The sequence below is a fragment of the Oryctolagus cuniculus genome, chromosome 13, assembly GCF_964237555.1.
Source record: "Oryctolagus cuniculus chromosome 13, mOryCun1.1, whole genome shotgun sequence".
NCBI classification, from domain to species: domain Eukaryota; kingdom Metazoa; phylum Chordata; class Mammalia; order Lagomorpha; family Leporidae; genus Oryctolagus; species Oryctolagus cuniculus.
This window is the reverse complement of record NC_091444.1, coordinates 105,304,926-105,317,187: the sequence shown is the minus strand read 5'-3', so window position 1 is coordinate 105,317,187 and position 12,262 is coordinate 105,304,926. Positions and strand designations below refer to the sequence as shown.

Genomic DNA, 12,262 nt, shown 5'->3' with positions numbered 1-12,262 from the left:
AGTGGAGGATGGCCCAAGTGCTTGGGCCCTGCACCCGTATGGGAGACCAGGAGAAGCACCCGGCTCCTGGCTTCAGATCGGTGCAGCGCGCCAGCCGTAGTGGCCATTTGGGGAGTGAACCAATAGAGGGAAGACCTTTCTCTCTGTCTCTCTCTCACTGTCTATAACTACCTGTCAAATAAATATAAAAAAAAAAGAAAGAAGAAGTAGAGCATCCACGCCTCGAAGAACCAGTGATCGGACAGGATACTGACCTCAAAGGTGGTGGCTTAACCCACTGTGCTACAACACCGGCATTTGAATTCCATAAGGAATGTAATGACCTTGGGTCAGCAGTAATTTCTGTGCCAATTTGTACACCATGGTGATTTTATGATATCAGTGGGAGACCCCCAACAGAACACATATATAGTCAGACAGGTTCATCACTGTGACAATCCCCCAACCTCGGTGCCTTTGCTTCATCAAGGTTAACCCTTCCTGGAGAGCAAGGGGAGGATTTGGGCCGGCTGTGTCCCCTGGGGGGCTCACTGGGGCTCCCCGTCCAGTCGCTGTGCCGTGCCCAGCACACCACAGGCTTCTTCTGGGTCCTTTGTGTTCATCCCGGACAGAGAGAAGACAGAGAGCATGGGAGGTCATTTGGGAAGTCCAGCGGCCAGGCGTGAAGGTGACCTCTGTGGCTTCTGCTTGCCTTGCACTGGCTGCAATGACCAGATAGATGCCCAGATAGATGGAGGGGGGCTGGAGCATGCACCTTGCTCGCATGTGCCGCCACAGGGAGTTCTGGTTCAAACACATAGACAGGTTCTGCTGTGGAAGGTCCAGAGAGGCCGGACGACCTGGGATGTTAAAAAGCTGGGTCTCTGAGCAGCTCCCCAGTAGCACCATCGAGAGTGAGGCCTGGCAGGCTGAGCCACCACCTGTGACACTGGCTTCCCATATGGGTGCTGGTTTGAGTCCTGGCTGCCCCAGTCCTGATCCAGCAGCTGTGCCTAGGAATACAGGTGAAGATGGCCCAAGTGCCTGGGCTGCTGCACCACACAGGGGCCCCAGGGGGTGTGTTCTAGGCTCTTGGCTTAGGTCTGGCCCAGCCCTGGCCATTAGAGGCCATTTGGAGGAGTGACCCCTCGGATGGACAATCTCTCTGTCTTCTTTCTGTCTCTCCCTCTCTCTGTCACTCTGCCTTTCAGATAAATAAATAAATCCTAAAAAAAGAAACAAAGTGAGGCTGCCTTCCCTGAGAGTCTATGCCCAGGGACTCTTGACCTAGGAATGAAATGTCAAGGCACCTGCGGTCAGCACCATGGCCGGCCCTTGGCAGCCAGCAGCGTGGGATGCCAGGGCTCAGCTTACCCAGGCAGAGTCGCTGGGGCCAGGCGTAGAAGCTGGCCCTGGCAGCTCCCTGGCCGGTGGGGTGCCCCACCTGTCTGTCTCTAACTTTTGCCCTCCAGCAGGGGAGCCCTCTGGGACACAGAGGCGTGTCCCTGGCCTTCCTGCCTGGACCGGCCCCAGGCATCTTCCCCAGGGGATGTTTGAAGCTCTGTTCCTAGCTTTGAGCTCCTGTTTGCTCTTTGCCCTGCAGCCCATGCAGCGGCTGGGAGGGGCAGGAAGAGGAAACAGGGCCCCTTTCTCCGGTGGGCGTGGCAGGAGCCTGGCCTTGGTGCTCCAGCCTCCGAGGGCTCCCAGAATAGCCAGCAGTGCACGCACCCGGGATTGAGTCCTAGCCCCAAAGGCGTTGCGAACAAGGAGCAGGCTTGTGTGTGTCTCCGCGTGGTGGGGTTCCTCCACCCCGGGTCATTGTGCTGTGTTGGTGTGTGTGGGGAGGGGCCGGCGGGCCTGGGCTCCGGGGCTCCACGCCTGTGGGATTCTGCCTTGGAGTCTTCCCCCGGCTCTCGCTCTGGTCCCCACCGTGCCCCAGCTTGGTTGTCCTTGGTTGTCCTGCTGGAAGACCACAGAGTCGGGGAGTTGTCACTTGTGCCTGGGCCGTGGGAGGAGCTGACCCTCAGTGGGGAGCAGGCTCAGGTGACCAGGCTGCCTGTGAGGAGGTTTTGTGCAAAGGGCGCGAGGCCGCTGAAAGCCGAGCAGGTGGCTGGGGCTGGGGCTGGGACCAGAGGCAGGCAGGACAGGGCGGGGGGGTTGGGCGTGCATGGGGCCTCCCTCCCCCACTAACTACAGGTACTTTGGTTTATATCTCAAATAGCTGCAATGGCCCAAACTAGAGCCTGGAGCTCCATCCGGGTCTTCTGCATGGGTGACAGGTGCCCAGGCACTTGGGCCGTCTTCCGCTGCTTTCCCAGGCACATCAGCAGGGAGCTGGATCAGAAGTGGAGCAGCCAGGACTTGAACCGGCACTCACGTGGGATGCTGGCGCTGCAGGTAGCAGCTTAAACCTCTGCGCCCTAATGCCAGCCTGGCCAGGGCAATGAAAAAAAAAATATTATTTTATGGGTGGTAAAAGTCATCTTAAAAATGCCGCTTAATTAGCAGTGTGAAATCCAATATACAACAGTTTGGGCTTCTATGAAATGCGTGCACAGCACTATCGGAGGATGAAGTTAAGCCTCTTTAGATTGCATTATATCAGCCTGGGGTGTGGTATTTTCTACTTGTAGCTTTGGTCCACAGATCCTGTTACTTCTGTATGACTAAGGAAGAGACCCTGGAAAAAGACAGCCTGTGTATTAGAAAGGCAGTGTCGATGGATACGCTACAGTTAGTCCCTAGCATTGCTTTAGCCGATATTTCTGCCTTCTTCCCCCCCCTCCTTTTTTTTTTTTTTTTTGACAGGCAGAGTGGACAGTGAGAGAGAGAAAGAGAGAAAGGTCTTCCTTTTGCCGTTGGTTCATCCTCCAATGGCCGCTGCGGCTGGCGCACTGCGCTGATCCGATGGCAGGAGCCAGGTACTTCTCCTGGTCTCCCATGGGGTGCAGGGCCCAAGCACTTGGGCCATCCTCCACTGCACTCCCTGGCCACAGCAGAGAGCTGGCCTGGAAGAGGGGCAACCGGGACAGAATCCGGTGCCCCGATCGGGACTAGAACCTGGTGTGCCGGCGCCGCAAGGCGGAGGATTAGCCTAGTGAGCCGCGGCGCCGGCTACCTTCTTCCCCTTCTAAACGAATTGCGGAAGCTCCCGAAAAGTAGAATTGACCGAGTCGGTGATGTTTTTCCTCCTCGGGGCCTGATAGAGAGGCTAGAATTAGCAGCCTAATGAGAAGTGAAGGGTAAGCAAGAATTATTCCCAAAACACTCATCCAGGGTGGGAGGACCGGAACAGAAAGCCAGCAGGAGGAGAATCCATTTCCTGTGCCCGCGTTGTCCAGGGTGTCTGTGCCTGGAGTTCTGGACTCAAGAGGCAAAGGAGCGGGAAACTGCTGGGGGCATTGCTTTCAGGGAACGGACTTGTAGTGGAGCTCGGGACACCTGTTGTGTTATGTTAGGAGATAGACGTTTGCTTCTGTGTCTATCTGGCTGCAAATGAGCAGAGCTGGCAAACCTTGAATCGTATTTTTCTGCACCACATTTTTAAAATTTGAGATGCAGAGCGATAGAGGGACAAAGAGGTCTCTCCTTCTGAAAGGCTCTCCGTGGCCAGGTCCAGCCCAGGTCAGGTCTCCCCTGAAGGGGTCAGCGACCCAAAGATGTGCACCATCGCTGCTGCCTCCCCGGGTGCGCGTGAGCAGGAAGCTGGAATCAGGGGCAGAGCCTGGCCTTGAACCCGTGCACTCTGCCATAGGGTGGGAGCATCCCAGGACATTCCAGGAGGCCTCTTAACCACCAAGCCAAACACCCACTCCTCTCTGCATTTCTAAAGATAAATAATTGGCCAATATATCATCATTGGGGAAAAAGATGTTAGAATCCAGTGAAATGATTTAGAGATAGAAGGCTGTTTGTATCTCTGATGCTGTTCCAGCCGCCCTTGGTCTCTTTGTGAAGAACATGAGGCTGAGAGACACAACCTTTGTGTTCTGAGGCTAAAATTGAGGTAGGAGTCCCTCGGTCCGTCTGCGTGCTTTTTCCAGGGAATCCAGTGGGCGAGGCTGCAGGAGAGAGAGAGAGAGAGAGAGAGAGAGAGTTGTTGTCCATCTACTGGTTCATTCCCCAAATGCCCCCAAAGAGCCGAGGCTGGGCTAGTCCAAAGCCGGGAGCCTGGAACTCCATCCAGGTCTCCCACGAGGGGGGCAGGGACCCAGGTACTCGAGCCATCACCTGCTGCCCCCCGAGGTGTGCATGAGCAGGGAGCTGGAGTCAGGGGCGGAGCCAGGACTTGAACCTGGACTTTCTGATGTGGGTGCAGCCTGACCGTCACACCAAATGCTCTCCTTAGCTAATTCGGCCTTTTAGGCACATGGCTGTCATTTCTCCTTGAGGTGGAGCCCTCCCACGGGTCCGGGATCCCGGAAGCAGGGCATGTACTCTAGACACTGACACCGTGCGCCTTTACTGATCCGTTCTCAGCCCGGCAAGGCTTCTCAGAGGCAGTCGCTCTGGGTCAAGGCTGTCCAACCCCCACACAGCTCTCGGCTTCACCGTGCTGCCTGGGTGGAGTCCGCCGTGGGTGAGGGGTGTCTCAGCCTCCACCTTGGACCCATGACGCTGCCCGTGACCGCTGCTGCTGTTGGTGTGTTTGCCTGGCTTCTGCCCCCCCGGGGCACCCGCCTTGCTGGGTGTTCACCTGCCAGTGAGCTGCCGTCCGCGCAGGATGACGGCTGCTGATACTTCTTGATGATGAGACGCTTGTTTCGGGTGATAGGAACATTAAAATCTGGTTACTGGAATGAAACTGTAATTAAAAGTGCAGACACAATCAGAATCACTCGAGTTAATGTTGTTATAATTATAGGTGAGCGTAAAGAGTAACCCCATTTCTTGCCCAAAACCAGTCTGGCCAAGTGCTCTTGCTTTGAATAACCTCGGGGTAGGTGTCAGAAGTTACAGAGTTGTTTTTGTTTTTCAGATTTATTTATTTATTTATTTGAAAGGCAGAGCTACAGAGAGAAAGAAAAACAGAACTCTTCCATCCTCTGGGTTACTCCCCAGATGGCTACAAAAGCCAGGGCTGAGTCAGGTTGGAACCAGGAGCCTAGAACGCCATCTGGGGCTCCCACATGGGTGGCAGGTGCCCAAGGACTTGGGACATCTCCCTCTGCATTTCCAAGGGCGTTATCAGGAGGCCGGATCAGAAGTGCGGCAGCCAGGACTGGGCCGGTACTGCAGCACAACGGGTTAAGTTGTCGCCTGTGGTGCTGGCATCCCATATGATTCCCAGCTGTTCCACTTCCGACCCAGTTCCCTGCTTGTGGCCTGGGAAAAGCAGGGGAAGGTGGCCCAAGTGTTTGGGTCCTTGACACGTACATGGGAGATCCGGATGGAGCTCCCTGCTCCTGGCTTTGGTCTGGCCCAGCCCTGGCCATGGAAACTATTTGGGGAGTGAACCAGCAGGTTGTAACTCAGGTTTTCAAAGATAAATAGGAAGGGAGGGAGGAGGGAAGGAGGGAAGAGGGGAAGGGGAGAAGGGGGGAAGGAGAGGAGGGGGAAGGAAGAAAGAAAGAAAGAAAAGAAAAAAGAAGTGGAGCAACCAGGACTCGAACTCGTGCTCCAATACTGGATTCTGGCATTGCAGGCGGCAGCTTAACCAGCTGTGCCACCCTGCCAGGCCCAGAGTTTTTGCTGCTCCATCTTCATTATGAAAGAATAATTTTCCCCATTTGTTTGGATCAGGGATGTTCTTCTCCAAAAAGAGAAGGCACAATGTTTGGCACGTTCCACGCTGTGGTAGCGCCCCCCACAGGTCGTCCTGGCCATCTGCAGGCGTGACGTCCCGGGCGCGATTCCGAGTCCTGAGTGCGTTTGCTCTGCCTCTTTCAGAACCAGGAAAGAGCGGTGGCCTGCACGTGACGGCGGCGGAAGATGCGGAATGCCGCAGAACCAAGGAGCGTCCGTCTAACGGGAGCAGCCGGCAGTCCTCGTCCAAGTGTTCCCGCAACATCCCCAGGAGGCACACGCTAGGCGGGGCCCGGAGTTCCAGAGAAATCCTGGGAATGCAAACCTCAGAGATGGACAGGAAAAGAGAGGCCTTCCTGGAGCACCTGAAGCAGAAGTACCCGCACCACGCCACGGCCATCATGGGCCACCAGGAGAGGCTGCGAGACCAGGTAGGGGCGTGAGAGCGAGCCCAGCGCCCTTCCGCGGCCAGGGGACCATGGCTGGGGGCACCGTGCTTGCCTTGTGGTTCTTCCAGGTCTCTCGGCTGAGCTGGTGGAAATGTTCAACTCTAAAGATCGAGGCTTAAAAAAAAAAAAAATAAAACAGTACGACAAGAGAACAGGAGGCTGGACCACCAGGGAGGGTACAGGGTGGGGAGGGGTGTTCAACAGAGCGTTTTCCGAGGGGATGCACCTGCCGATTGACAGGTGCATCAGGGAGTGTGCAGAGGTAGACCCGGGTGGGCCACAGAGGGCCACAGCGCTGACCACAGAGGGCCCTTCTGCTCTTTGTCTTCCTCTCCCTTTCCATCACACAGGCGTTCTTCTCGGTGCCCTGCCTTCCGCCGTCTTCATCTGTCCGCTGATAACAGCCCCGGGCGGCCAGGATGTTTTTGTTTCTTGGTGGCACAGGGTCACGGGAGACGGGAGGCCTGCTCAGAGGTCCTCATCCTCCTGTTATCAGATAGACCTCTGAGGACGCGGAAGGCGGGGGAAGCAGCAGCGAGCAGTTTGCTGTGCAAATGCCGGGGAGGGAGGGAGCGAGGCCGTGCCAGCCCAGTGCTCTTCCTCTAAGCTCTGTTTTCTGTCTAAATAACGCAGCGTGGGGGACACCATGGAAGTGGAGACTGGCACTGGCCTCCGTAGTATGAATCTATCCTTGGTCCTTAGGCTCATCTCTCCTCTCTTAAATGCGGCCTTCTCTTTACCATGGGAAATATGTGTTTCATGGAGTTGATGCTTGCCTTTTGTTTACATGGACAGCTGGTGGTTGGACCCAACGGAGGAGGAGAGAACCAGGGATCATGGGTGATGGGAACGTGGGCTGAGGAGTCATTCTTTGGTAATTAATAAAGGGTTGCTTTCTTATCTTTGCCAGTATGGGTAGAAGATACCCTGTTTTTCTGTGGTGGTAGGATCGTTGTGCACTTCAGGCGGGCATCTGTGCTGCATCGTGTTGTGTCCAAAGCTGTTCAGTTGGAGAAGTTACAGCTGACACAGTCCGCTATGGACAAGTGGGGATTTGAACCTGGATTTGTCTGAACACTGCATCCTTGGTTGCTTCGCCCTCCCTGCCTGCTGTCCCTTCTCTGGGTGGTGTGAAATGAACAGATGCCATATTCTGTCTCTCTCTCTCTCTTTTTAAGATTTCTTTATTTTACTAGAAAGGCAGAGTTAACAGAGAAATGTGGGAGCCAGAGAGAGAGAGAGAGATCTTCCATCCACTGGTTCACTTCCCAGATGACTGCACTGATCTGGAGCCAGGAGCTTCTTCCAGTCTTCCACATGGGTGCAGGGGCCCAAGGACTTGGGCCGTCTTCTACTGCTATCCCAGGCCACAGCAGAGAGCTGGATCAGAAGAGGAACAGGCAGGACTCAAACCAGCGCCCACATGGGATGCCGGTGCTTTGGGCCAGGGTGTTAACCTGCTATTCCACAGCGCCGGCCCCTCACACACAAGTCTTTAAAAATATGTTATTCAAGAGTTTTTGTCTAGCTACTTTTTAAATGTTTTTTTATTTTTATTCATGCAAAAGGCAGAGCAAGACACACATAAACACATGCACACACACATAGATGCACACACACTCACATGTACACATCTTCCATCCACTGGTTCACTCCCCGAATAGCCTGCAACTGCCCGAGCTGGACCAGGCTACAGCCAGGAGCTCAGATCTCTGTCAAGGTCTCCCAGGTGGGGGGCAGGGACCCAACTCCTTGAACCAACACCTGTCGCCTGCCAGGGTGTGCCTTGTTAGGAAGCTGGATCAGAAGCAGAGCAGGGGCTCGAGCCCTGATCCTCTGGTGTGGGATCGAATTCAGATTCCTCTCTGTTTCCCATATGGACCTGGTTGGTACCTGCCTGGGTGGGGACAGGCGTTGTGAGAGATGCCAGCAACGCCAGTGGAAGCCGTAGGATTCTGTACTCTTTGTACAAGAATCCGGGGAGGCACAGCCCAGACGTGGCCGGCTGAGCGGCTCGTGGTCTTGTAATTCTTGTGCTGTCGCATCTAATCTTGTTGCTGCTAAGATCTATTGATGTATTTGGAAGGCAGAGTGACAGAGAGAAAGCTTTTCCCTCCATTGGTTCACTCCCCAGATGGCACCCATGGCCGGCCCGTAGCTGGGGGCCAGAAACTCCGTCTGGGTCTCCCATGTAGGTGCCAGGAGCCCGAGGATGCAGCCATCTGCTGCTGCTCTCCCGGGTGTATCAGCAGGTAGCTGGATCAGAAGCAGAGCAGCTGGGGAGAGAACTGGCGATGTGGGATGGTGCGCCGGCATCGCAGGCTGCAGCTTAGTCCACGGTGCCACCACGCCGGCCCCTGAGGCAGCTGCTCTTCCGGGTTACTGTGTGTGATGTCAGCTTCCTAGAATAGACTCTCAGAAGGCAGACCTCTTGTCTCAGCCTCAGCAGATCGGGGTTGAGAGTGATCGTGGTATCTGTCGATGAGGGGCTGATCCGCTGTCTGAACTGGAACGAGATACGCGGTGGGCAGTCGGAGATGGGGATGAGTCACTGCCGTGGGAGCAGCTACAGAGATCGAGGCTGACAAAGAGGGGAGGCGAAGTCGCTCTGCCCAGTTCTCGGCCAAGGCCACAAATCCCAGCGTCTGTGGCCTTCCCGGGCAAGGCCGACCTTGGTTCTCGTCTCATCGAGCTTTCTGACATCTGGCACTGGCAGGTGCGGGTCCCAGTGGATCAAGAGCAGAGGTGGAAGCGTGACTTCCGCTCACCCTAGCGCGGCCCAGGGCACGGGAAGCATCGTTGGGAATGTTCCCGTGTGTGTCTTACAACGTGGGAGACTTGTTTCTTTCTAGTAGCTCTGAGGTCAGAGAGGTGTGCGGTGCCCAGTGCCTCCCAGGCGTGGTCACTAGGTCCCTGTTCAGTCTGGAAACACTCACTCTCAGGTCCTCACTAACAAAGCAGAAACCAGCTGTCCATGTGGGTCTCAAAACACTCTTTTTTTAAAAAAAATATTTATTTGAAAGTCAGAGTTACACAGGCAGAAGGAGAAAGAGAGAGAGATCTTCCATCTGCTGGTTCACTCCCCAGATGGCTGCAACAGCTAGAGCTGGGCCAGGCCAAAGCCAGGAGCCAGGAGCTTCCCCCAGGTCTCCCACATGGGTGCAGGGGCCCAAGGACCTGGGCCATCTTCCTCTGCTTTCCCAGGCCACAGCAGAGAGCTGCATCAGTGGAGCAGCTGGGACTTCAACCGGTGCCCATAAGGGATGCTGGTGTCGCAGGCAGCAGCTTTACCCACTACGCCCCATAAACACTTTTAAAAGTTAACCGAGGCCGGCACCGCGGCTCACTAGGCTAATCCTCCGCCTTGCGGCGCCAGCACACCAGGTTCTAGTCCCCGTCGGGGCGCTGGATTCTGTCCCGGTTGCCCCTCTTCCAGGCCAGCTCTCTGCTGTGGCCAGGGAGGGCAGTGGAAGACGGCCCGAGTGCTTGGGCCCTGCACCCACATGGGAGACCAGGAGAAGCACCTGGCTCCTGGCTCCTGCCTTTGGATAGGCGCTGTGCGCCGGCCGCAGCGCGCCGGCCGCGGCGGCCATTGGAGGGTGAACCAACAGCAAAGGAAGACCTTTCTCTCTGTCTCTCTCTCTCACTGTCCACTCTGCCTGTCAAAAAAAAAAAAAAATAGTTAACCTAAGATTTATTTATTTGAAAGGCAGAGAGACAGAGGCAGACAGGGAGTGAATGGGAGCTCTTCCGGCCACTGGTTCACTCCCGGAATGCCCACAACAGCCAGGGCTGGGCCAGGCTGAAGCCAGGATTCAGAAACTCCATCCAGGTCTCCCATGTGGGCGGCAGGGGCCCAAGCGCTTGGGCCATCGTCTGCTGTCTCCTAGGAGCATTAGCAGGGAGCTGGATTGGAAGTGGAGGTGGGACTCGATCCTAGGTACTCTGGTACGGGATCCAGGGATCCCGGCCTGTGGTTGAGCCCGCTGGGCCACAACACCCAGCCCTGTGCAGTAAGCGGCTACAAGAAGTAAGGAGCTGGTAGGAGACGGAAGCCATACACACACCATCGGCCGGCACCTGATGTCTCGATTACACCACGCAACACACCTGTGCTCCGTTTGTGGTCTGACATGAAAACGTAAAGCTCTTTGCACACACACACCCTCTGTGGCTACCTGGGCAGCTCTCCAGAGAGGCTGTTATTTTCTTTTTTCTGTTTGAGAGGCAGACAAGAGGTTTTTCGACCTTCTGGTTTGCTCCCCAAATTCCCAGAACATCCAAGAACACCATCTGGGTCTCTCACGTGGGTGGCATGGACCCGAGTCCTTGAGCCGTCACCTGCCGCCCCCCGGAGTGCTCACCAGCAGGAGGCGGGAGCAGAGCTGAGGCTCAGATGCAGGTACCTCGGTCGGAGAAGGAAGCGTCCACGGCAGTTTAGGGCCAAATACCTGTCCCCGGACACGTGCTCCCGTAGATAAATAGACACATGAAAAGTTCACCCTTACAGCAAAGGAAACAGAGCCAGATAAGAGTTTCCTCTCTGGGGCTATTCATCTAACCCAGAGGGGATGATGACAAGAGCCACATGTAGTGGCCGACAGCCCTGAAACGTTTGAACTCACAACCGAGTGTGGGTTTGGATGTCCACTGCTTACCGAAATCTCCAAGGGCGAGCAGGCCTCCCAGAGTCTGCATCTGCAGGAAGCTGGAATTGGGACCGGAACCCAGGCACCCCCAGGATGGGATGTCGGGGCCACGCACTGGAACCCTCAGATCACGCCGTCCCTCTGTTGGCCGCCAGACTTCAAGGTGTGCTGAAACACAGGGGAAGTGAGCAAGGCCTGGCCTGGGGCCCAGTTTGTGCAGTGTTAGCACCGGTAGGGTTGGTGGTGACCTTGACATGGCTAGGGGGTCGGCCTCCTGGTTAGAGAAAGGAGCTGGGTACAAGGGGAGCAGCAGCATGAGTGGTAGTGAGTAGCTGGGCAAGGTGCACCGTGTCACCACGGAGTCGGCGGTGGGCGTGTGACTTTGTGCTTACGAAATACCAGAGGCCTGGGGCCGGCACTGTGGCACAGAGGGCAAAGCTGCTGCCTGCAGTGCTGGCATCCCATATGGGCACCGGTTTAAGTCCTGGCTGCTCCTCTTCTGATCCAGCTCCTTAGTTCTAATGCACCTGGGAAAACAGCAGAAGATGGCTCAAGTCCTTGGGCCCCTGCCACCCACATGGGAGACCCAGGTGGAGCTCCTGGTTCCTGGCTTCGGCCTGGCCCAGGCCTGACCGTGGCTGCCATTTGGAGAGTGGAAGATCTCTCTCTCTCTGTCTCTCTCTCTGCCTCTGCCTCTGCCTCCCCTTCTCTGTAACTCTTTCAAGTAAATAAATAAATCTCTTAACAAAAAAAGTACTAGAGGCCTGTGAGCAGATGATGGGATGGAATTGAAAGATCGGTGTGGACACATTTCCTGTTCAGAGTCTCTAGAAAATTGTCTTGGGAGTGAGCGTGAGGTCGATGATCAGTAAACCTTGAGCAGAGGGAGCGGTCTCATGCTTGCGAGAAACAGAGTGGCTGGGCTGGGAGAGCTGCACGCCAAGGACTGCTGCTTTGAATGGTGACTCCAGAAGATCTAGAACATTCCATCACAGTACACCTTGCGATGGAGACGTGGGGTGCGCAAAGTCTAATTTGAGGGGTTGCAGCTCACTTGCAGAACTGACTCTGTGTTGACATTAATCGTAGAGGGAAGAAGAATCCGACGTGGATCCAAGGATAACACATGCCTTTTGATCCGCACTTAATTGGGCATCACCAACCTCGCCGTTAGTTTTCATTTTAATTAGTGTTACAGAAAAGCAGGAAACACATCTTCAGAACAGCGCTATATTAAGATGAACTCCGAAAAAAAAAATCTCCATGAGATTCTACCGGGAAACTTGTTTAAAGAGTGCCTGGGGAAGGCAGGAATGGGAGTAGACCTGTGCAGGGGCAGCGGATACCTGGCGGGTGGCCATGAGCAAAAGCCAGAGGAGACGGCCTGCAAAGCCGACGTGGGTGCTCAGTGTCCAGGCGTCTGACGGCTGTGGGTCAGTC

General features: G+C 55.4%; 1 protein-coding gene across 16 annotated transcripts in view; it reads left to right on the top strand.

Annotated features, from left to right (window-relative positions):
• KIAA1217 (KIAA1217 ortholog) overlaps positions 1–12,262 on the top strand; it is a 659,855-nt gene that overhangs the window by 414,100 nt on the left and 233,493 nt on the right. For all 16 annotated transcript variants that reach the window (XM_070056129.1, XM_070056127.1, XM_070056128.1 and 13 more), the window contains one exon: positions 5,869–6,155. In XM_070056129.1, coding sequence (XP_069912230.1) covers positions 6,042–6,155 — 114 coding nt within the window. In that variant the 5' untranslated portion in view covers positions 5,869–6,041. The remainder of the gene's footprint in view (positions 1–5,868; positions 6,156–12,262) is intronic.